The sequence below is a fragment of the Ischnura elegans genome, chromosome 8 (genome assembly GCF_921293095.1).
Source record: "Ischnura elegans chromosome 8, ioIscEleg1.1, whole genome shotgun sequence".
In the NCBI taxonomy this organism is placed as follows: domain Eukaryota; kingdom Metazoa; phylum Arthropoda; class Insecta; order Odonata; family Coenagrionidae; genus Ischnura; species Ischnura elegans.
Genome location: NC_060253.1, coordinates 36,949,870 through 36,976,743, shown reverse-complemented (window position 1 = coordinate 36,976,743; position 26,874 = coordinate 36,949,870). Strand labels below are relative to the sequence as shown.

Sequence of the window (26,874 nt, the reverse complement as noted above, 5' to 3'; positions counted from 1 at the left end):
TCGAAACGTCGGCAGTAATGCAATTCCCGACCCGGTGGCGATCTCGAGCAGGGGCGCAGCTAGGAATTAAGGCTGGGGTTTGGGGGGGAGGGGTTTAGGTGAAACTAATACCGGGGTGTGTGGAGGTATGCAATACCCATACAGGATAAGCGGTAGGTGCGAGATTAATAAATAGCGAAATTTTAAGATAAATTGTTCAAAACGGTGAATTTCACGGCTTTCTGAGGGATATTTTATTAATCCTTACACTATTCTATTAGTAATATCAATCCAATTAAGTAAAATGGATTAAACCAAAAAAATTTATGAGCTCAGGGGGTTTTTATCCCCCAAACCCCCCCAAACCCCCCCCCCCCCCCTCCCCACTCGCTGCGCCACTGATCTCGAGAACTCTTCATGAAGTCTATTCGCCGGGAAAGAACTAATTCAATAGCCATAGGCATTGTATATTCCAAAGAACCCAATGTGAGTTATGAATTACACTATGGAAAGCCCACCAACAATGACTTAGCATGTGCCAAAAAATATGTCGGAAACAGGAAGAGGCCCTGACGGAGAGCGTCTAAGATTTACGTGGTCGAATGTTTTACGTAACCACCCGCCGCGGCTGTGTGTTGAGCCTCACCGCGCGTTGCCCTGGCAACTCCTCCCACTCCACAATCCTATATCCTTTCATTATACCTCCCCCCTCCCGCCCATTCGACCACGATGCCCCATCCTACCCTCTGTAAATTTTTTTTTCATTCTCTTTCGTTTCATAGTTACCGTGGAACTCGACCAATCAGCGTGCGTCCTTCCTCCCTCACCCCGCTGCCTCATAGCAAGTCCACGTCCCCTCCACCACAGATAATCCGCGCCCCCCTTCCGAAGCATGCAACTTGAACCTGCGGGTCTTGCCGTGTTTTTATTTGGCTGCCTCAGTCAGTCCCGGGCGGAGGAGTCACTTAGTGTTTTCCGGCCCTTGCAGTTCGTGCGTGTATAGTTCCGATCTTGGGATATCCTCTTGGTGTTTCCCTGCCCCCAGTGTCGTCATGGTGGAAGGCGGGGACACAACGCCCCCCAGGCTGATATGGAGGTCCTCCGGATTTCGGTGAGTTCATTGCTATAATTCTTCTTTCCCCATTCTATCCAACCTTTATTTGTTCTACCATCGGCCGTGGTGGATTCGGGGTAATGTTCTGGCCTGCCAAGCCATAGTTCGCGAGTTTGAATCCCGTATGGATGAGTTACGCCGCCGGTGACATGGATTCCAACTTTTCTAGTGTCGAAGAAGACTCTACTTCTAATTTCGCTACTTAATTAAAGGCGAAATCATAATTAACCTGTTTTGAGTTTCTCTCGTGGTCAAAGGGAAAGCTGTGGCAAGGTTCCCTTAGACTGTCGAAAAACTGGTTTCGTTCTGTTATATAAACATTTTGTGGAATGTTATTTGACGTAATTCAAGAGACAATGACTTGGTTCACAAAGGCGGAGAGGTATGGTACGGATCCTTAGATTATTGCGACCGGTTCCGATCACAAGTACGCATTGTTATCCAGTACTGACTCGTAGGTATAGAGCGAATTTCTTAAGGCAGTTATAGCCTTGAAGTTTGACGGTCTTATCGAGCTTGATGTTACCCGTTTAACTTAAGTTAATATTTCGTTCAAGGGACTGCATGAAGGAGCCATTCTCAAGAAGCTTGCTCAATGCCGCCCCTGAAGGCCGTTTTACATGGGGCATTTCATTGCGCAGGTTAGCACTGAAAATATTTTTGAAATTGCGAGAATGCGAGCTCGGAATTAGAGCAGGGGCAATTTTGCCATTTCGCATCCATGCATTCTCGTATGCAGTCTAACAATTCACGACGCAATTTTTACTGCGCCTTAGTACATACGTTAGATTGCGCAATGACGTGCCCCGTGTAAAACGGCCTTTAGGTCGCATCGGTTTTACATAATTCCCGCAGAGCAACAATTAGTGCAGAGCAATCCGTTTTTTATATTGTATACATAAGCAGATTTAAGGGAGTTACGAGGGCACGTGCCCCCCCCCCCCCCTTTACGCTCAAAAAATAGGCGAGTTTTTTTAAATACAAATATCAATAAATTTAATATTTTAGTATAAAAGTTATAAATATTTTCAGGAATAGAAGGATCGACAACTTTGCTATTTCCACATAGTAATTTATTAGCACCGACCATGGTTTCGTTACAGAGTAAAATTATCAAGGTGTTACTTTATTAAATTAACTTGATAATGTTACTCTGTAACGAAACCATGGTCGGTGTTAGTAAATTACTGTGTGGATATAGCAAAGTTGTTGATCCTTTTATTCCTGCGATTATGGATTTCCACCACGTTACGCCCGCCACGATTAATTATTATAAATATTTGCTTATTAATAACTTTTATGTTAAAATTAAGAGTATTCTTCTTAGAGTAATTGTTGCATGTAGTTTATAATCCCAAATATTAGAAGACCGTTAGAGGGCCTGTCAGACCCTGGTGACCCCCTAGAAAAAAACTTGGATCGATCATTGATTTTGTATTTCCAATCGAGTATTTGTATACGCATGAGGAATTGAATAGATAATAGATAAAAATGATAGATTATGTAATCAAAAACATAAATTTTGGTTCGCTATCATCATCATCATTGGTCAGCATTCCTAAGATTGGTTTCACGCAGCTCTCCATTCCGCTATCCTCTCTGCTAGACTTTTCATACTTCGGTATTTACCTACTCTATTTTACATCCTTTATAACCTGTCCTATGTAACTCACTCGGAGCCGTCCCTCGCCCTTCTTCCCGTCCACCTGTCATTCGAAGATTGTCTTCATCAGGCCATCAGCCTCATGTTGTGTCCTTCTCTCGTTTCCTGATGAGGCAAATGGTCTTCTTATATTTAGGATTATAAACTACATGCAACAATTACTATAAGAAAAATACTCTTAATTTTAACATAAAACTTATTAACGAGTAAATATTTATAACTTTTATACTAAAATATAAAATTTATTGATACATATTTCATTAATATTAAAAAATCTCGTCTATTTTTTAAGCGCAAGGGGGGCACGTGCCCCATAACCCCCCTAAATCTGCCTATGTATACAATATAAAAAACGGATTGCTCTGCACTAATGGTCGCTCTGCGGGAATTATGTAAAACCGATGCGTCCTAAAGCCGTTCTCCCGTTTTCTATAACTAATAGCAGCGGGCGTAACTTGGTGGAAATCCTTTATCGTGGGAGTTGAAGGAGTAAAAACTTTGCTTTTCCCACGTGGAGATTTATTTCGTCCGACCATGGTTTCATTAGCGCGTAACATTATCAAGGTGAGGAGTACAGGCCAATTGATCAGTACATTCGAGGGCGTTGGGGGATCGGGTTGGTGTGGTGGCTAGAGTGTTGGCTTCCCACCTAGCGGGCCCGGGTTCAAATCCCGGCAGCGGCAGAGAATTTTCAGAGATTGCTCGATCCCTGCTTGAATGTTGTGTGGAGGACATTTCAAGAGCAACATTCCGTCCGTTGGATGGGACGCTAAGCTGTGGTCCCCTTGGCAGAGGTTGAGCAGAGGTCCCCTTGGTTAAGAGCAGGTTAATGCCGACGCCGAGTTTCTCTCCACCCTTCCTTCCATACCCTTCCCTCATGGCGCAAATAACCTCAGCTATCGGTCGCCTCCTCCAAATACCATACCATACGAGGGCGGTTTTTTAGGCGGGTAGTGCGCAGATAGGGCAGTAGGGTAGTCTCCTTCATCAAAGAAAACGAAAGGCATTGATTGCGATTCGTTAATCACCATTAGTGTATTCATAATATACAAATTATTTTGTTTTTATAAACCTAGTTTAGACGAATGTTAATGGTCAATTTAAACTCCGTAATATCAGCAATAACACCATACAAGCGACAGGCGGTTACTGCGCGCATAGGGCAACTGCGCATCCTCCGCACCACACGCTCAAGTCATTTTTGGCCGTAAGATTAAGAGGTTACTTGCAATCTCATTAACTACACTGCCTCAATTGATTCTCCCGCCTAGTGTGCACTGCGGATCGACAGCCAGATAATTCGCCGAATGGCTTCAGCATTGACTTGTCTTGACCTTCATGCCAAAAAATGAGAATTTTTTTATGCTTTATGGCTAAAGAGTGAAACAGTGTGAAACATTACGTCCATTCCCATTCCAAACAAAAGTAGAGGCATGCTGAATTCTGGAAGCGTTCCGATCGGTTCCGATCCAGGACAACGCCCGTCATCTCAGCGCTAATATAGCCCAACTGCTCCTTGAGCAATTTCAATGGGTCATATTCGATCTATGCTATGCCGGCCTAGTGCCGGGGGACTTCCATATTTACGCTGAAATGAAGATGTGGCTGTTGTGGAAGCGTTTTCAAGCGGACGATGAGCTTCAGAGTAAAGGCACAATTTATTGGTAGTCATTGACGGCGACATCCTATGAGGAAGTTATAGTGAAGTGTGTCCACGACCAATTCCTCAACCCCCCAGGCCATTATGTCGAAAGGAAACCACAAGTGTGCTCAATATGTAGCAATGAAATAATTTTCAATCAATCACTTCGTCTTTCGTTTATGACCCATCGGAGGTTGAAAAAATCGGCCTCGTATAATGCGTTAAAAATGGAGTGGGTAATTCTCGGGTGCTGTTGGTGAGGGGGAGGTGGATGTTGGGCTCGGTGCTTGAGTAGTCGTCACTGTGAGGGTAAGTGGAAGGTTAGTTGAGTAAGTGGAGGAGGGGGGAAAGCGAGAGGGGTAAAGGTAGTCATTAACTAGGTATGAATCCCTGTATCTTGAAATATCCAGCTCTTCCAGGGCGTCTAATCTGCGTACATATAGGTACTGCTCAATTTGTGTGTATTCTTCACCTTGAAAATGCTACGCGGTAACGAAACCATGGTCGGACAAAATAATCACCATATGAAAAAGCAATGTTTCTATTCCTTCAACTCCTAATTTCGTTATCTTTATAAGGTTTTTAGAATACCATATACCATTCTTCTCATCACTTTATCATTGATCATTCGGTTGATTTATTTCGTCTCCATCATTCTTCAATGCTTCCACTGTTGACTTTCTGCAGCTTTCTTCGATGAAGAGCCTTATCTTCCAAGGACGTACTCAGGTGAAAACTAACGGGGGTAAGCCTTGGTCGTTCAGATTGAAACACAAAAAAAAGGTTGTGAAACCAAAATATCAAGAAAATTTTAACCGCGCTTTATTGGTCTTATAAATTATTTGCTCGGAAAAAATATTTTTATTTGAATTACATGTTTAAGACTAACTGTTACTTTTTAAGACTGGATTTTTCAACCTTCGGATCCGCCCCAATTGTTAATTATCGATGGCTTCGAGCGAAATTAAGCATCAAGTAAGACAGTTTTCAAAGATGCTTTACGTAATGCATACCGACTTACGTGATCGTAACCATTAAATGTCATGATAATCTCTTGATTCAAATAGAGGAGCCATTCCAAGGTTTTCGTGTTAATTCAGCGACCGGTTTGAGCTGGTGTATCATCACGGAGGACCTTGAAAAAGAGTGCAAGTAATTTTGCTGAATGCATTTTACCACATATTCCTGCATTCGTGTCGATGCACAGTGATGATTGCACTATATTTAGTGGAATGTTTCAAGATCAAATGGGTAACTTTTACTTTTTTTATGTCTTCTCAGTCTGGAATATTGTTCAACAGACTTTCATTTGCTGCCGAGTAGTTTCGACGGCTATAGCGTCATAATCAAGACTGACTCTAGAAACCCTCAGGAGACTCATCACTTGCACTCATTCGGTCTATTATCGTGACGTGTGAATTGTTTAAAACTTGAACAATTTTAGTATTGAAAATTTCGGAGCATGTTGATCGGGCCCTTGTCTACACTTTCTTGTATCTCAAATTTGAAAAATTTTCTGTAATATTTTCTGTAGTGTGAAATTTTTTAATATTAAAATGTATATCAATTCTTTGGTGCTTCTCTAATTATAGAAAAAATGTCTCAAAATAGCTTCTAAGTTAATAGACTCTTCTACATCAAAGATTTACCGATGTAAAAAGTATTGTGAAGACGAAGGAAGACGTAGCGGAAGTGACCGATGGGTTGTTTCGTAACCGCACGTCGAGCTAAACACCCGTGGATTCTTCCTTCTCCTGTGACATGTATCAGTGACGTAGCAAGGGGGTCTAGGGGGTCCGGACCCCCCCCCCTAAATATGAAAACGCAATTGTTTTCCTTAACAAAAGAAAACAAAGTATTGAAAAATCATGAATTTACAAAATATTTCTTTAACAAATAAAGTTTTTTCGATTATGAAAAGGGTTACAATTAGTTTAAAATCCTGGCTTTGGACGAAATTCCTGGCTACGCCACTTCCATGTATTACTCCTTTTAGTGCTTCCACAAAGGGATGTTTTACCTACTTCAGTCGAGAAAATCTCGCGATACTCTTTTTGAGTTTCCATCGCAAAGCAGTTTTCTTTCGAGAGTACCTACCACGGAGTGAATGGCTCTCGCTTTGTCCTGGTTACCTAAGGGAGACGTAAAAGGCTTGCTCATTCTATGAGGTCGTTCGACGAGGTAGCCATTTATCTTCCTGGTGACGGCGTTTTGAAATGATCGACTTGAAATAGATTTCTAGCTGTTGTAGAACATTTTCCTACCACTACCTATGTACACCTAACCATTTCACAAATTCGCTTAAAATAATTTTTTTTAGAGAAAATCTCTTGAATATTCCTCTTAATAGATTTATCCAACACTCTCTAGATACAGCAAATTTGGTTTAGCTGTCATCCTTTTCGAATATCTTTGCAACTGGCTCAATCGTACCGGCTCGGAATGTTTTTAGTGGTGTCGCGCGGCAGGAGATGGAACACTAGGGATGCGACATGGAAAGAGAGAGAGAGGGCGACGCTGCCATGTTTTCTAAAAAGACCGTCAGTGAATGGAAACGAAAGACTATCTCAAAAACCATCTTCCCACTTGGCAAAACATCTAAATTAATCACGAAGCGTACTCCTCGAAGGTCTGAGAGCGACCGAATTTCCCGGTGGTTGGATCGCACTTTCATTGGTTTTCAGGAAGTCGTGTGCCCCCACAGCTAAAAAACTTGGTCCCGCTTCTCAGTCGCAAAGGTAATTTGAAATGAACTCCAGTGGTAGCTCGCGTCGCCTTCATTCACGGTGGTCGTATTTCATGACAGCAGCGACATTCTCCCATCACGAACCCTTCCTCCCCTATCCTTTCCCTGCAGGCATCGTCGATAATTAATTCAAAATTATTTGTTCAAAGATTGTCCAAAAATTAACAGTAAAGTTCATTAAATGTGAGTTTTTAAATATCTAATTTTCTTTTATAACATGCATCATTTGTATTTACTTTCGCGGAAATAATCTTAAAGCCCGTTGGCCTTCTTGACTTAACTTTTTTTTAAACAAAATGTGAAATAACAATAAAATTATTGCAAATACGTTTTTAGAATGTTAAAAAATCAGAATTAGCGGATCAAAAACTAGTATGAAACATATACGTACTAATAACAGCGTTATTAATTTTGGCCAGTTTTTTTCTATTTGTGACCACTGTGCGGCGCCACCATCTTCTGTATTCCTTCCTATGTCCTCCCGCCCCCTCTCCAGGAAGATGGGCGTAGAAGTCACTGATTGGGTTACCGCATTGGTGAAAATGCATCCCTGCGGACACACTGTGGGTAACCGCTTCCGATGCCTTAAAATAGTGTGTTATGAATGAGCAACTATTAACAACGAGCAAGTAACTATTACTGGGAAAATGGGGTACTTCACTCACTGTCAGACCTGAAATAGAGATTCATTGAAATGATTCAGATTAAGGACCATAAAGATAAGTTATTAAAAGTAAGAATCCTCCTCAATAAGCCCCTTCTTATCTATCATCATATTATATAATAATCTTCATCGTTATGGCCATAACGTACCTTAGAAATAAAACAGACGCGGGAGTTGCCGCCCAATGTTCCTGAGTTAGTGACGTCATTAGAGTTTCAGTTCACTGACTCGTTCAAAATAACCACTCGTTGAAGGAAGATATATCTCACGAGAGTATAAACAACTATGAGGTCGATACGCGAGACGCAGTAATAACTGAGACGCGGTGATCCAATTGGAAGGCTCTGAAACTCTGATGACTTCACTAACTCATGAAAAGTGGGTGGCAACTTTCGCGCTCACGACGAATAAGTATCTTCTTTCTTAAGCCCCTTCATATCATAATAACCTTTATCACTAAGCTTATAACATTTTTTTAATGGAAATGTGGAAAATAAAAAACGCCATGGTTGCCGCCCATTTTTTATGAGTTAGTGACGTCATTACAGTTTCTCGAGGAGTATACATCGGATAGAAAAACGGAGAGATCGATTGTGTCTATTTTCAAACTCTATCATATTTGTCTGGGGAAAATTGTGTAGGAGCCTTTTATGCTTTAAATCGAAACAAGGCAAAAGATCAATGTAGATAATAAGGATGGGAAACTTAATATGGTCGGTAAGATTTGGAAGTGGTTCGGTGGTATCACAAACTAACGTGGGGTTACTCTAAATAGCTATCGTGACACTTGCGAACGTCTGCTTTATACGGTTACATATTTTTTATATGAATGGAAGGAAACTATGCGAGCTATTTTTTCTCCGTTCTGTTATACCATGCCTGTTATATCACCTGGAGTGATGACCCCCAATCCGGAAAATTTTTTGAAAAATGATATGCCTGAAAGCGCATTTTGCATCATTTTGACACTAAAAATTTAACTTTAAGCAGATGCAGTTATTGAATGTAATCCCCTCATCCCCCCATCCCCAGTAATTGGTTGTATTCCCTCATCCCCCCATTGTCACGCTACTGCCATAATAAATGGCTCCAGTGCCTGTCTACATCGTTTCCTAGGTATCTTCACTTTCACCAACGTATTATCACCAACTTTCCTCTCCTTATGTTATCGTTTCTGTCGGACATAAACATACAGAGAGGTTCTAAGATAACGTTCTCAGTGTCTCTCTGAAAGGAGTTTGTTCTCAATGGCTCAAAGAATCTAAGCCTAGCTCGTAACCTCTGAATCCATTAAGGCTCCCATATTATGTCTAATATAAGCTGCGTACCACTCTCTGTTCGCTCGTAGTTTTTTTACGAATAGCGATGCTCCTTTGTATTTTATATCGCTCGCCAATGTAATATTTCTGCTTCGCATCCCGTATGCTTGGCGCGTATTCGTCTTTCACTGGAGTAGTTAGTTACATTCTTCGGTTAGAATGCTCCATGCATGAGCAGAGACTGCGGTCGTAGACAGGACATCTGAGCATCAACCTCCGCAGCCGGCTCCTCCCTCGTAATAACAGCGATCGTTAGAGAACCGGTGCTTCCACCGAGGCCGACCGTCCTCGGGCCAACGAGTGGAGACCTAAGCAAGGTGGAGAAGAAAGAAGGATAGCATTTGACGATTGGGAGGCTTTAAGACGTTTCCTCGCGAGCTCAGTGAAGGTTCGCAAGCATTCTTGTGTGAAGATGTTCATAGAAAAAATGTGAGGTGAGCAATGCTGGTAACTATTCGCGGGGAAATTGGATCGTTTTCTTAAAAGCGTGAATCTCACGATCATTTTTCCGTCCCTCAGAGTGATAGCTCGAGCGATAGGTTATCACGGAAAATCATCGTTAAAAAATATCTATTCTCAAGTGCTCAAGCAATCTAAGCCTGGCACGCAGCCTCCGAGTCTGTAGCGCCTCCCAGCCTAATTCGTTTAACATCTATGTAAAGGCCGTTTTACACGGTACACGGAATTGCGCAATCTGACGTACGTGCGAAGGCGCAATCAAAATTGCGTCGTGTAAAGCGGTGAATTTGTTAGAACACATGTGAGAATGTGTGGATGCGAGACGGCAAAATAGCCCCTGTTCTAATTTCGTTCATGCAATCGCACAATTCCACACCATTTTAGAAATTAATGCAGCTCTAACCTGCGCAACATCGTGCCCCGTGTAAAACGGCCTTAACACTCTGTACGCCCGTAGCAGACGTTGACGAATCGGGAAGCTTTGATTTGTATTTTATTGAGTTCCTGGATGCAATTTAACTGTGCTGGATCCTATATATTCGCTGCATATTAAAGGTACAGGCGAAAGAGTACAGGAGAAATAGCACCTCTCCTACTTTTTCATCCAAAAATCTTTCCACGATACGCTTGACGAATCCTTGCTTCAAATGTCAGGCAGCCAAAGGAAGCAAAGAAATGCGAAGATTTGCTTGGAATGAGATTATGAAAAACAACTTTTTGTATATTAGTAAGCAATGAATACAGATGAAAATTTTTTCATACTTCAAGGCATGTATACTAACACCAACTCGCATACCACCCAATCCCCCCGCGAAGCAAATTTATGGCTCAGTGCCGGCCATAAACGTTTTTAAATACTCTCCACAAGAAAATTACCTTATTCCCTCAGAGAAAGTGACCAGAAAGGTCGGGCCACGAAAGGTCGGGCAATAACCGAGTTAGCACGCTCGGAACACATTTATTACAATTTCCTGATATACTGGAAACTGTAGAGATAAGTATTTACCTTTACGTCTTCATTTTTATATCCATATCGTGGTGGCTATATGCCAAATCAAAGAGTCTAATGTTAACATAGTTAAGTCGAGTCTGGAAAGTAACTGTACGAAATAGTAAAAAAGGGATTGCATTTGGTACAGCTCAACTTGCTCCCTTCAACACCGTTGACAGCGATACATTTATAGTTTTACCCAAAAGCAAATTTATTGTGATAGCACGGTTGTGTTAGCCATTGTGGTAAATTATCTGATCTCTTCTCACCCGACAGTTGTTACTGATTGCATTATTTAAATTTTTAAATATATTTATCATTTCAGTTTTCATCCATTAAAATTTTCACACGGAGAATAAATGTCAACCTAATGAGTTTTCTTATTTATTTAATACATAAATACGTCAAATACATTTTAATGAAGAAGACTCGATCGATATCCCCATTTTTATCTGAAATATCAACTATCAATAATAAGCTTTTAAATCTGTAAATAATCAACTTTGTGAGATTCCCTAATGTGATGTTACAGACGAATGGGAAAGATCGGAAGGGTAGATCGTGTGAGTAATGTGAAAATTTTAAAATGGTAGGGAAGAAATCTTTGGAAAACTTTGTATGGAGCGCGGTACAACTTAATTGGCCATATTACGAGACACGATAATCGTCGAAGGACAAGTGGATTCGGAGAAAGGCGGAGGTATGCCTCGAATTAGATTCATGGTCAAGGATGAAGAGCAGAAAAATTGTGCGTGTATTAAAAAAATAGTTGACTGGTGAATTAAGTGAAGGGCTTTGTCAAACGAATCTTCAGATTGCTGACTGATGATGCTCGTGATGTAATGATATTTACAGCATGAGATCCTATAATAAATTTCTGTTCTTTTTTGGGAATAGCTAATGAGCCTATTGGGTCAACAATGGGTATAGCATATTTTTCTCGAAAAAAGGCTCATCATTTCCATACCGAAGTGGCTATATATCAAATCAAAAAGCGCCATGAGAACACAGCTTAGTCTGGAAACTGTCTACGAAATATTAAAAAATGGGAATGTGTTTGGTAGAGTGGTGATGATGAATTTTGGGCTTTTTTATTAGCCTGATTAACGTTTTCCTTAGAACTATATTGTTGGGATTTTTAAAGGGACTTGTGAGCTATATCGTTGATCTCATTTCCATCTATTCCCTAAATGTGCCCCGTAGTATTATGATATCAGTTCGCGTGAAATCACTTCCATTTGCCGTTATGACATTGATTCTCACCACTTTCACGCATGGAATTCTGTAATTCCTCATTTAATAGCGTATCCTAGGTGAAAACTCGTCCTATTCACAGGCATGCATATGCTTTCGCAGTTGTTTCTGGATAACTTACGCAACATGATATTCCGCGTGATGCAAATAACTCATGTAGAGACTAATTAGGGGCAACGTGATAGCATATTGGGGAGAGCGTTTGGCTGTCGATCCAGGGAACCCGGGTTCAGATCTTGTGGGAAGCCTTTAGTCACCCCGAAAATAAATTCTATAAGTGCGAGGTGGCCCAGGTGACGGAACTGGCCCCCTAAACTGAAAGTGTGAAATTCAAAGGCTGGTGGCTTAGTTCGAGGTGATCTCTACCCAGTCATATCCCAACCAACCTTTAGCTTGAAACTATTGGTGAGTGAGAGCATAATTAATATGAATAGGCAAGAGGACTGCGTAGAGGAGGCCCAATTCCATCCCATACAAGGCTATTTCTGTAGCCACTTCGGTCGCATTTTAATCGGGTTTGAAAAAAAAATGTCCACGGGGCTGTGATGAGTGCAATGCGATCCAATTTTTCCATTAGTTTGCATTATTATGTTTCTAATTGCGACGCATAGCATTGAAAAGTTATGGCTTTGAAAGAGGACATCATCACGTGTATAAATTTCTGCTGATACCCATAATTTTACCATATCTCGGAATTGAAACACATATCTTGAAACTCGGATCTATTTGTCCGTAAGCGACACGAGTGACGACTTTTGTAAACTCTTTTAAATGCGCGGTGGATGACAAGACATTTATAGGTCGACTTGAGGGTCCTCTTTTGTAATATTCGTGTGTGTACAAAATACAAGTGTGTATGCATTGACATACATTTAACCAGGGGTATTTTTTATTTTATTTATTTCCACACCACCAAAAGCAGCATCTTGGCCTTAAACATATTGGTTTTCTTTTAATTCGACTATTACATATTACAATTCGAACTAACAATCATGCCCTGAGAAGGGGCAACCTATCCATGCGGGATTCGAACCCGCGACCTCTTGTTTGACTGGCCAACTTAGGCAGATGACGGTCCCGGGTTTAAATACCGCGTGAAGCTCTAGGTCACTTAAATGAAATCCTCCAAGTGTGAGGTGGCCAAGGGTAAGGAACGTTCCCCTACCTTAAGCGTGTGAAATTCACTCGCCCATGGATTTCGATGCTAAATAGTATCTACACTGAAAATTAAAATGAAAAATTTGCAAATGCAGTTGCAGGATAGTCTGAAGTTAGTGACTGTCCCTAATATCTATCCACGGCCCAAATGATCAGAATCTAATGATGACGACATACTTTTGAAGCGATAGCACTTCATAAAACAAAAGCCTGACGGTCGTGAAAGATGCTTAGTCTGACGTGAGCTTTACCTTCACATATCCAAACCAACCTTACGGTTGAATCACTGAGCGCGTGCGTTATACAATTCGTGAGAAAAGTTTTGATTAATATTGGTTTTCGTGTGAATTTTGTCTCAAGTATTTGCTCTGCTTCTCAAGCCCCTTTCATTTATTACAACTCGACTCCACTATTGAAATTTAACTCCGATCCAAGGGAGGAAATGTTTTTCATCGAATGCTCTGACTTTTCAAACTCGAGACGACATGGCTAGCAGTCCTTGTCTCTTCATATGCTACACTTGGATAGAGCCTAGCTAAGCGTGTCCCTGTCGGTGCCCGTTAGAGGCGTTGAAGTCGAAGTTACACTAAGTTACTTCCACTGATCAAGGACTTGCAAGGTATAAAAGCAGAGATTGGTGGAGCACCAATAAAAAGTAACTGGGCTCAGATACAGCTGCTTTTTATTGCAAGCTTTTCCTTAGCTTTCTCCGTCCTTTTCATCGATGGAATCTTGTCGCAGATTTTTAACCCACTTCACATAGTCGGATCGGCTTGAAATTTTCAGTGCCAGACGGCAATGCATTCTTACACTTCCTTTTCCTAGATGTTAAGAGGCAGTATTTACCTCAAAATCGATAGTTAACATTCAAAGTGATAGCTCACGAGCTACAGGGTAAGTATTAGTAATTTCATACTTCGTATGTGCCGCAGATGCGATTTGGCGCAACGGTGAACGCGTCTGCCAAGGGATTAGAATATTACAGGCTTGAATACTGGAATAGGCTATAGTTTCCGTACTTTAAAAAAAAATTTATTTACAAGTTGACTTTACGCGTCTTGCATCGTTTTAGGCTTTGCTATTCCGCAGGTTAAATTTACAGGTTTTTGGCGGCCTTATAGGCCTCACTTTTATAAATGCATAATGAAAATTATATTGAAATCGATTATAAAAAATAATTCAAAAGTCACTTTTTTATTCGTACTAAAAAATGAAGTAAAAATACAAATTAAAAAACAAGCTTATTCCGAAAATAGTATACAATGGACAAAATGGTAAAAAATATGCTATTCATCAGTCAGAGAATAAATTGCTAACCCTTACTTACCGACTAGGCTCTTCTACACTCATTTCTAATAAAATTAATCATCAGGTTTTGGAAATAGTGTGTTTATTAAAAATCTCCTTTTATTAAAATTTGTGATCAGTTTAACGAACCAGTTACAGTTTCGAGAAGTAACCAGTCACGTGTACAATAGACATTACTTTTCATAAAACCTTTTGAAATTTGCACACGAGATTCATGCAGAAGTATCGATTGAATTTTTTCTTTAAGTTAAAAGTTGAGCAAATTGTGTGACATGATACCAAATAAATTTTGTGATATGATAACAAATTTTACAGTTAAGCTCCTTTTGAACAGTAGTACAGTTGCTGTGGACAGCCTAATGGGGACCAGGAGGAGGATATTGTTCACAATTGTCACATATCTACTTACCATGCGATTTTAGTTTTGAACATATCTTTAGCGCAAATTTCGTTTTTACAAACTTTAAGTCCGCCTCTCTGTCCCTCGCGTCATGACAGCTGCTCGTGGGATAAGCCTTATGAGAACACGTTTTTGGCAAGGGAAGTGTCGATTTTTCGTCGCCGGAGGGAATGTTAGACGTCGCCTGAGAGCATTTGTCCGATTTCCACCACCAAGCGTTCAGCCGGGTTTTCGCGTCGATGTTGACTGCTATGATATTCTTTCGGATTTCACTCAGGGATGGCGAGTGAAACGAAATGAAAATACTTCGTTTCGACCCGGAGGAAAGCGAAACACGAGGAGGAATATCGTCAGTAAAAGCATAAACCGAGATAACAGCCCAAAACCGAGTTCATGCATCTGGTGGAACGCGATTGTTGTAATATCTCGGTTTTTGGAGAATATTATCCGAATTAATTCAATTATCCTCGTTGGTGACTCTAGCTCTTACAGGAGAACGGTGAACGCAAACTGGCCATTCGATTTTTAAGCTCAAAGTTTCAATCTCTCTACACCAGCGGTTCCCAAACTTTTTCTATCCGCGACCCATTTTAGCTCATTCTTTTTAGCCGCGACCCCCTAAAAATGGTCGTCCAAGTTTAAGTACGTTGTTCACCATATTATTAGTACCTCGCGACCCCTTTCCGAACGGCCTACGACCCCCACTTTGGGAACCGCTGCTCTACACGCATTTCAAACGTAATGGGTCGAAATTATTCCCTCCTATCCCCCTCCACTCAACTTCAGGGATCGAAACTTAACTATGAGCAGCGGAGTTTCGAATAATTTAGTTTCGTTCCTGGGAGCAAAGTTTCGTCCCGGGTCGAAACTAAACTCCTTGGTGATTCTAATTTCCTCCGGAACAAAACTAAACTTAGGCCTCGTAATTTCGTTTTCCTCCGCGTCGAAACGAAACATTTTCGATTCGCTTCACTTGCCATCCCTGTTTGTAATCCCATAGGTGTGAGAAAAGTTCGCTGGCCGCGAGAGGCAGTGATTTTGCGAATTTGTGAAGACAACTCTTCTGAGTGTGCGGCAGGGGGACAATTTTTAGATCTTTGCGGAGGTTTGTGTAGCAGATGAACCACGGAGCGCCGACTATTCAGTGAAGAATTACGTTTTCGGTTCTTTGCAGTTTCTTGAGATGGGCCGACAGAAAGATAAGCTTCACGTTTTTTCGCTGTATAAAATGGGACATGACTGTACGTAAAAATAAACCTCTCCAAGAGCATACAGGAAACCTCATGGTGGAGGTCAGTTGGAGCCTTGCGGGCCGACTATAAAAATTCCCTCGAATAGAGACGCATTGAATTTTGATTCGCTTCTTCCTGCCTGGACACGTAACCCGTCTTATATAACGAGCGGACTTCGAAAACGCCGTCGGTAGTTTGAGAGATCTCCTTGAACGTCGAAACCTAGAGAAAAGATCTTTCCCTGCGTTTTCTGGTAGTAAAGGTTTCTCGGGTGCTACACCGCGTTATCTCCTCCATGGCAGCCGACGTTTCGGTATACGAGTCGTACTCATCATCAGGGCTGAATATCGTAGCTTTGAAAGTGGTCGCCTTATTTATAGTGCTGTGCAAGAGTCTCGTCTCGGCTTTCTGAGGGATAATTTATTAATCCTTACACCATTCTATTAATAATATTAATCCAATTGAGTGAAACAGATTAAAATAACTGTTATTACAACGGTTTCTGTACCTGATGATGTCGCCTCTGCGACGAAACCGGTCGTATTAATTAAATCGTGTGGAAAAGTACAATAACTTTTTATTATTAAGAATGGATTTTCACAAAGTAAAGCCAGAATAAATCAAGTTTATTGAAACAGATTAAACTTAACCCCTTCCCCTTCAATTTATTTCGTGAATATCTTGTTCGTATCCTCTATTTATTTTTTCTGTGGCTCTTTGAAAATGGAATGGCAGGTGATGCAATGGTATCTTGTAGTTCGTAATCAACGTTGAACAGTGAAATAAAAATTATTATTTAATATTGTCAAGTATCTAGTTAAATCCATCGAGAACACAGCTATCGCTTCTCGTATAAAATTATTCAGTTACCTTCCGAAGCATCATATTTCATGAAGTATCATTTCTTTATGCACATTATGGATGTCTTGACATTGTTGATTTTTCAAAATATTTTTATTGTTCCCCTAAATGGTGCTAAAATTGACGAGCTAAAATTCACGTCTTATGACGAGCTACACGCGATTTGGCATTGGAAGTTCATGACGAAGTAGACTCGTCATGTCAGCATAAGCGGTTAAAAATTTCTCTGAGCTTTAAGGGGGGCGTGGTTTATCCCCCTCGCTGCGCCACTGCTGTTGTGGTATATTACCACCTTTCTGTGGATTTTTTCGAGGGTATTGGGATCTCTGGCGGCCGCGCCTCTGAGTAAATAGTTTAAATGAAGAGAGATTGCCTGCTTCTGAGAATGCGACAACGAATATTCGAATTGCCCAATCTCAGATCATATAATGGGTCCAATTCCCCTGCCAAACACCCTTATGGTGGCTCGCAAGGTAATATGTAGATATGGATTGGCTAATTATACGGAAGCGTTTGTTTACATTATATTTATTTCGTTTGTAAATTTTACGGGAATAAAATGTAATGCTCACGAAGGAGGAGCGTAAAAATTTCAGTAAATACTTTTTATGAATTCGTTTTAAAATTTTTGCTTTTCATGATATTTACATATAAGTCAAGTAAGGATTTTTTAGAGTTGTCCTCAAGTTTTGGTTACTGAGCAGCCATTTTTACTGCTCTTCTTTGCAATTTACACCAAGATCCACACCGCCTAAACATACAGGAATTCGTATAAGAGGTGTACCCTCTTTTTTGATGTTTTTATATTCAAATAAAGATGCTCCTCTTCAGCGAATTTATGTGGTAACTTGCTCAACCCAGATGTTAAGTTTGTTTGTTGTAACACTTGGCCCGTACTCCTATCTTTTAGCTGTACTCGTTAGAAATGGAATACCAAAACGATTTTACTTTATTGCATAACTTGCTCCTTGAATAATTCAGACAACTTCCCTAATAAACTTTAAAGCTGCTCCTTTCTGTTTCAGAAATACAAAATTGTGAGGTCATACTCCAAATTAGTCTTTATTTTCAGATAAAAATAGAGTTTTAATCATTGTCCTAAGTTATTGTACCTCATTTGCTTCTTTCATTTTGATATTCCAGAGATTTAATGCGAAAATTGAATGCATGATAACCGATTCCTGGTAGTTCAATAACCTGATTACATCTACTTAAAGGCAGAACTGTTCTTAAAAACGTCTCCCTATTCGTGCATTGGAACAACCGTGGCTTTTATTTTGATATAGTTATTTCACCTTCATCAATTTATATTAGAGTAAAGGTTCAGATCAATTCCAGGGGCGAAATGATTACGAGTGATAATTTGTGCTTCGCCTAAAGGTAGCTACGATTCAGTACAATGTACCAGCTTTAACAGTGGTTGTGGTAAAATCAGGTTCCTGAGTCTATATTACTTCTTGAGAATCATGTGCCAAGTGAATCAAGGTCATCATGGTTTTTATTTCTCGCCTTGGAAATTAAGTCATGTGTGTCCATGATACGGCGTTTGTAGTGGAAATGTTTTTGTGGTTAATTTCCTACTTCCTTCAAGTCCATTCATTTTACTGTGACATTTTGTTGCACGTGTCTGACCAAGGACGAGGTAATTTATGCACACTGTGAGGTTTGATAGGAGTAGACATGATACATTTAAAAGAATACAGAGTGACTGCGGTTTTATTGACATATTTATAGGTAGAAGTTGTACATTTCTGTAAATAGATATATAACGTATGAAAATCAACTTTTTAGGCCAATAAATCCATAAGAATCTGAATTAATTATAAAGTATGAATAATATCGAAGGACATGGTAGGGAGTTACAGGTTTTCCATTTACCTGCTCGCAAGCAGAATCAAATTTATCATGGATGTGAATAGTAGTGGTTGAAGTCTAGGCTAGACTTATGGACTCCCAACTTGATTACAAAGGATTAAAAATATGAAATAATTTATGGACTTCGGGTATTAGTCTGATATTATTTTCGCTCTTTCGTGTAGAACGGGCTTATATGCAGAGGCGGATTCATTATTAAATTTGGGGGAGGGGGCGGTAGAGAGGGACGTTTTTACAGTAGGGTGTGCTACTCTCTGGGATAAACGCAACTCAAACTTCTCTCACGTTGGGGACTTGTAGCCATGCATTTGAATGTAAAATTACTTTACTCCTTTACAAGGATACAAAAAACTATTAAACGAATAAAAATTTTAAAAATTTTTAAATAAAATTTGGGGGGAGTCATTACCCCTATTACTCCACCGCGTCTGCTGAAGTGCTCGCGCCATCGTTCCCCGATGTTCCGCTTGCGTACGGTATGGCTTGAGTGAGATCTGCCCTGTTAGTCAGTGTCACCAATCAGACTCATCACGCGATTTGGGATTGTACCATATAAAGGCCCATAACTGGGAGTTTTGTCAGGAGGGTAGGGGGCAAAGGTCAGATTTCCCTTCTCCCTCCCCTGATCCACTTTCACTCTCTCCCTCCCCCAATTCCCACCGCAAAAAAGATAATACATCCGTGAGCTATTTGGGACTTATAGCCGTGTATTTGAATGTATAATCCCTTCACTCCTTCAAAACGATAACAAAAACTATTTAACGAATAAAAATTTAAATTTTTTTACAAAATTTGGGGGAGTCATGATTCCTCGCGTTATCGTCCCCGAATTTTCTTTAAGAATTGTAAGAACACACCGCATGTCTGCTATTAAGACGTTTTTAATGTTATTGTTCGTGAATTTATAAATTGATAATTATTCTCAAACAGTGGCGCCGACTCCAAGGGGCCTCAGGGGGCCCGAACCCCCTCGAAAATTTGTGATGGGTGTGAGGAAAAAAAGTGTCTGGCTTGTCGATTTTCACCGGAGTGTCCAGATATCGATATTTGAGTTATCAGGGTACTAATGTTGATCATACGACACTTCTAAAATTCTTTAAAAAAACTTAAAGCTCACTAGTTATATAATCCCCGGTTTGCCGGCCCCCCTAATATTTTTTGTAACTCGGCATCCCTGTTCTCAAATAATTTAAGTAGAGAAATTAAATATTTTTTTAAAATAAATTTTTCAAATATTACCACTCCCTGAAATCTGCCGCTGCCGGGGAATCTGCCTCGCCCTGATAACCGACCTGAGCTCCGGGCCTGACGATATCCATCATGATCGCAGGTGCAGAGGCCAAAAATCACTCGATTTAGTATTTTGCCCGATGTTGGGAGCAAGTGCCATCTGTGACTATGCCACCCCGGTGAGTAAGTACGGTTGGGGTAGTTTGCGTGCGTGATCGAAGTTTTTTCTGGCCGCTCGCCATCGAGTTATGCCTCGCACCGTCGCGGGTGGCGACTCGTGTCCGTCACAGCACGCGTGGTTCTGCACCCGACAAAGAGGGAATGAAAAAAGGACATATCTAATGGATGTCCCTCGGTGAATGCAAACGATCACCAATCCCACTGGTAAGAGACATCGGTGGGTAATGAACGACACTCTTGCATTGCTATCACAACGGATTTATTGGTAATACAACTTGAAGATTACTGGAGGATATTGACCACGGACCAGACAGCGGCGTTACTGTACGCAGTCACACGCAAGTGCTCTTTAAGTGGGAAAATTCCGCCGAGGAAACATTCCGGTCAAGGAAAATGAGTTTTCCCCACGTGGAATTCACTTTGGACGGTCGACGATTCAAAACTTCATAACATCAGTGCTGAAAGGCGTTGCTCGGGAGTATAAATAAAATAGAATAGAATATAAATATTAATCATGCAGTGGACATCACCCTTGGAGTCTAAACACAATTTGCAATAATTGGCACCCCTAAAAGCTCATTACGTATGTAAATTTCATTCCGTACATGGAAAATAAAAATAGAACAACAGAAATAGCTTTTGATAGAAAAAATAGGTATAGCAGTTTCATCCAAAAATAATTACTGGATCACAAGGATTTAAATTTTAAAACATTCGAAATAGGTATTCCATTTTGTGACTTCAATATCGTTGGCTAAGTTCTAACAGCATGTATCTCAAATTTGGCCAGTTTAAGACAGGTATCTTAAACAAAGTGTATTAAATAAAAAAATAAAATACAAGCAAAAAACAACTCTTTGTTTGCAAATGAATGCTTCTTTTTCAGTTTTATGAACTTTTGGTTGTTAATTTCAGTGTACAAGTAGAAATAATTAATCGTTTTTATACTCTCCTGAAAAGTTGCTATTTTTGAGATACGTGTTGTTAGAACTTACCCATCGATATGTATACCTGTGGTTTTTATTTATAAAAACTATATTTATTGCGCGATTTTTCTGTTTCTTTGTGTTTCATTTACCTGTAGTATATATGATTTGCGGCAGAATATAATAGAAATTTTCAGTTTTGATCAAAGGAGACATTACACAATTTTCCGCTTTAACTATTGGCACATCTCCTTCAAGTGCCCTAAAAACTAAAATAAAAAATATGTAATGACTCATTCAACAATACTGAATTATTTATTTTTTCTTTCTTTCTTTCTTTCTTTTTTGACAAAAACTTATTGTATCCTTCCATTTCGAATTTCATGCACGCTGTAATTCTTGTTACAACATTGTTCGATTTCCAACAATACTTTCCTATTCGTATTTTATTATCATTTATCTTTATTATATTATCTTTATTTTTCGTGAGTAAAATAGGTGCACAGCATTTAATAAAATATGCACGTTCATTACATTACATTTCATAGCGAAATTTATACATATTTAATCGTTCATTTTGCTGAGTTAATTTTCAATTCCTGTTCGGCTTTATTTGTCGAATTTTACCAAAGCTTTTTGCTAAAGCACTCAACCGGAAATCGGGGGATCCGGGTTCCAATCCCGGTCAAAAAGTATGATTATTTCCTTTGTGGGTTTTTCGAACAACTTAATTGTCGAATTTATCACATCGTTTTATCAAAAATCTATATGATTCGGAAGGGTACTAATGCCGAAGTAATGTCAAAATATAATTTTGCAAGATTAATACAATCCTATCTCGACCGGTAGAATAATTCAGTTCAAGCGTAACTGTTAACTCGCACTCTCAGCTGTTAACCCAAAACCGCAGACAAACTCTTCCACCTCTGTTCTCAATTCCTCTTTTCCGTTGATTTCCGATATTTAACACCAAAAAGGAGCGCTTCCTTGAGGTTTGACCGGTGAGGGCGCTGAAAACTTCAAAACACCTGTTATTTAAATATACCATTGAGCTGTTCAGCGATTCTCACCTTGTCACTTGATCTGCTTGATATGGAGAACGTGATTTTGACGTTGTCGGAAGTGTGGTTTTTGAATTGGTCATTCTTGGAGGTTTCTCGTAGATCTCCTGGAGATTTTTTGAAACCATGATCTTCCGGTTTCATTCTTCCATCCCATGGGTATAATGGATCAGGGAACAACCGCGTCAGTGATCTTGGTGAGCTTCGGCGGTCCGTGAATGTCACTATCAAAAGTCTCTCACCGCAGCGAGCCCAAAACGAGATTTCTTGCCAATTTATTTATTTTTTTATTGCGTCAGCTGCTAGACGGTGCAAAAACTTATGAATCTCATGTCTTTTCCCGCTTAGATCTGGTTTAATTTTTCCCCCGCGGCTACTTGCTGCGAGCAGCTTCATTACGTAATTACAATTTCACAGCCAGATTCGCCATACATAGTCGCTCAACAAGAGTTATGTTTATGTGCCACATTGTGAGCTGCCCAACCGTGTATGGTTTGGGGTGTTAGAACACCAAACAGTATATTGGTATTGTTCACAAAATTTTTAAACCGTCGATTTTGAAAGAGTTTGAATAGTAAAGACACCGGTATTTTCAGATTTTTTAATGTATAACCAACTCTTCGAGTTCATTACGACGAAAAATTGCCGACCTTAAACCTTTTCGTCGGTAAGTTGGTGCTCGAACGGTGTTTTTTCGACGCGTTTCTTGTTTAAGAGTTAGGCTATCGACATGAAATTCTGTGATTATATAAAGTTCTGAGATAATATGAGCCAGACCCAATGTAAGTATTCATTTATTTCTATAATTTTGAAGACTTCATCGGGGAGAAAATCCTATCCTTTTCATATTTGAATACGGGAAAATATTTACAAGGATCTATTCTAACTCGGACATTCAATTCAAAGATTAGTTATGAGAGCTGAGGGTGGAGTTCACCCCGTACTAAGCCGTGTACTTCTCACATCCAAAGTAGGGGGGGAGGCACTTCACTGAGCCTTCTTGATTCTTTGAGGCTTTTGTTAATGGGTGTCCGAGGGCTTCACCCAGGGTTTGAACCTGGGAAACCTTGAATGGCAGCAAGCCTCTTTCCCCACTAATTGTAAGCTACCACACTCCCTGGGTCTATTCTATTCACCCAAAAAGTTTTATCATGATTGCACGTGCTTGAAACATAATACGTCAGGAAATCAGATCGTGCGAACAGAATTTATTAGTCTTTTTGAGGAGAGATTAATACGATATGCACGATCAAGGTCCCTCTATGTGTTGTTGTGGTCAATTGGATGTGGATTCTCGTTGTGTTGTCTAAACCTTGAAGTAAATATTAGCAATAGCGGTAACCAAATGCTGACATCAATATTAAAACCGCAGATCCAGAGTAGTAAACAAAATGGAAGGTAAGCGAATGAAACAGTTGTAAATTGATTATTGTGAATTGATTATTATTAAAATCGTATTTCTTCTCCTTGAGGAATAATTTTGATGGAATTCAAATTTCCTGTCGAATTTAAAAGCATGATAAAAACGCTTATGTTGCAATCAGAAAATTAGACCCAACACATGATCTATGTAATTAATTTCAATTTTATTTGCATGTGTTAAAGACAAAAATCGCTCTTGCTTATATTTTACTAACAATGAAGAGGAAAATTTCAGTAATTTAAGTATACCGGGAATAGCCAGGGTGATGACTTTACCGAGTCACCCACAATGCACAAACTGCGAAAAATAAAAATACCATTTGCCTTGACCGGGATTCGAACCCGAATCCCCCGATTTCCGGTCATGTTCAATAGCCAGTTAAGCTACCAGGGCGTCATTCTCCCCTGTAGTTCAATATTGCTAATATGGCGAGGGTAAAATATTCAAATTTAAATACATGGATGTATAGAATAAATGATAGAGTCGCCGTAGGGAAAACCCAAATTTAAATACATGCATGGATTATAAGGGTGGGCCGAAAAGAGGTTTTTTTCCTGATCAAATTTGCCCTGTGCGGGAAAGTTGCGAAATGATATCAGGATATCGCATACAAAGTTTTTTAAAAATCGGATGATATTAACCGCTGCCGCCAGAGCTCTAAAAGTTAACATTTTGCAAAAATCAGGCTGATATCAGAATCAAACGGTTATGAAGACTAATTTTATGCAAATATAAAATAATGAATCATATTAAAGAGTGGATACATGTTTATAGTTTACAAAAATGAAATTTGAAGTTTATTTGACAAAATTTATGGCTCAAACAATGCCTATGAATAAACAACAAAATTAGAGTACAGACCATCCGCACAACACAACGCATTATTGCCTACGTCGAGCATCGTTTCGAAAATTCCATTTTGGGGGCTAAATTGAATATAAAATAATATTTATTCCGATTGAATCTCATTTTTGAGGAAAATAAGTCATCATATTGTAGTAAATAATCCCACAAAAATTAATAATAGGGTAAATTAATTTGCAACTCTCGCTCAAGAGCCCGGTTCACGCTACTTAGAGCATGCCTATACGAACTTTCCGTCGCGGAAATTCGTCCGATAGCGGCCGAAATGATGCAGGGTCACGGAAAATGACCATCCATTTCTCGGAATAGGAAAGCGATGCGCCAGCTGGTTATGGGATATTTGTGGGTTATGGGTTATATAAGTTTTGTAATATTATTACCGCGAAAATGGTGCTGCAGAAGCTGTTAAGAAGTTACAAGTAATTTGCAATACTAGCACGGTTTGTGTACTAAAAATTGTGGGAAATGGATGATTATGTGCGGAGTTAAGAATTAAATAAAGTTACAGGCGAAGCGAGTTGAAAGCGATATTGCCTTTCACGGCATTAACGCTGTACAATAATGCAGTAAATTTAGCATGGTTGATAGCATAAAAGCGCTTCCGAGTGACGGAAACGGAAAGTCCGAAATCTCGGAAACGAGAAGACTTAGTTCCTGGATAGATCTCCTGGAGTGTAGCGTTTTAAGGTTCGGAAACAATGATACTTAAGGAGGAGGACGAGAGAAGACTGGAGGCGGTACAAGATGAGAGTGTGGAGGAGAATGGAAAAGGTTAAGTGGACGTATAGGAGAGAGAAGGACGAAGTGCTGGACATGGTGGGTGAGGAGAGGCGGCTTTTAGATGAGATACGGAGGAGACAGAAATAATGGATGGAGCGAGTGCTTAGCGGGGAGGGGATTTTGAAAACAGTTTTAGAGGGTTGAATGTTGGGGGAACGAGGGAGGGGAAGGAAGAGAATAGTATTTTTGACAGGGAAGACTGCCAGAATACTTTTTAAATACTCCTTACAATCCTACCTAAAGCGGTAGAATTCTGAAATGATAATAAATATTTTAGGGCAATGGGAGGTATGGTTAAGAGTATATACCGAGTGGGAAGAAACTGTTACACAAAAATTCAGTGGCGGCGGGGTAAAGTCCTCGCCTACCAAGCAGGAAGTCGCGGGTTCGAGTCCCGATTGGGTAATTTACCCCTATCCTGGGGATGGTTGTTTTTGTACGTAAAATTGTTGACATATTAATAACCCTGATGTAAAAAGCCGTATATAGCTCTTTTCATTGATATGGAAATAAATAAAAAATCTCAAATCAATCACTTGAAAACGCGGTCAACAGGAAGATAAATGGCCACCTCGTTGAACGAACTCATGGAATGAGCAAGTCTTTTACGACGGCAACTTCTGGTAACCAGGACGAAACGCGAGCCATTCACTCCGAGGCATTCTCGAAAGAAAACAGTGCTTTGCGGTGGCAAGTGGAAAAGAGTATCGCGAGGTTTTCTCGACTTCAGAAGGTAAAACATCCCCACTGTGGAGGTACGAAAATGAGCAATCTATGTCACAGGACAAGCAAGAATCCACAGGTATTATGTCGAACGCGCGATTACGAAACAGCCTATCGGTCACTTCCGCCAAGACTACATCTTCTTTTGCCTTCACAATGCCTCTTACATCAAATATTTGATGTAAAGGAGTCTAGTAATTTCAGAGCCATTTTTTCAGGCAAAATCTTTTTGATTTTAGTAGAAAAAATTCAGTTTAAATAATAAAATAAGTGCAATAATAAACACCTAATTCTAATAATAAGGGGTCTCCAAACTTCGGCCACCAGGCCAGATATGGTCCACGAAGGCGTTTAATCTGGCTCGTGGAGACCTTTTTACCTCTATGACATCGGCAACAGTCACTACTTCCACCAAGACTGTGTATTCTTTTCCTTGGTCTTCATAATAATTTTACATCGGTAAATATTTGATGTAGAGGAGCCTAGCAAATTAGAAGTTATTTTAGTGAGGAAAACCCTTTTGAAATTAGTGAAGCATTTTTTTAACAACCCCTTTTGGGGTATACGTAAAGGATTAAGAGTAGCGATTGTAGTAGAAGTAAGGGGGTAGTGGGGAATTTTCTCTTGATTATATAAGCGGCAATGGGAAAAAAGCCCATAGCTTAATTTCGATACATAGCGCGAAGAAAACAAGTGGCTACTATTTTGAGATTCACTCCGTAAGGCTAAGCTTCGTCGTCTTGTCACGCAGGCGAAGGATCCAGGTGACAAGGCGACGCGGAGCGAATATTTGAAGGCACGAAGCGGAAGACGTGCCTCAAAGCCCCATTCTCCAATTTCATGCCTTTGCATATGGATATGCTGATATCCACTGGGGGGCAAGCGAGGACAAGTATTCGACGTATGTGAGGCCAAATCAACGCGATGCGCCCTTCTTTGACCAAGGACCCCTAACACTAGCAAGGTCCGCGGAGTATCTGTCGGAATGTAAATTAAGATATCGGCGAGGAGCTTTTACAAGA

At 40.1% G+C, this 26,874-nt stretch overlaps 1 protein-coding gene across 1 annotated transcript in view; it reads left to right on the top strand.

Moving 5' to 3' along the window:
* The first annotated feature begins 871 nt into the window (after positions 1 to 871).
* LOC124163893 (amino acid transporter AVT1H-like) overlaps positions 872 to 26,874 on the top strand; it is a 65,613-nt gene continuing 39,610 nt past the window's right edge. The window contains exon 1 of the mRNA XM_046541003.1: positions 872 to 1,090. Coding sequence (XP_046396959.1) covers positions 1,032 to 1,090 — 59 coding nt within the window. The 5' untranslated portion in view covers positions 872 to 1,031. The remainder of the gene's footprint in view (positions 1,091 to 26,874) is intronic.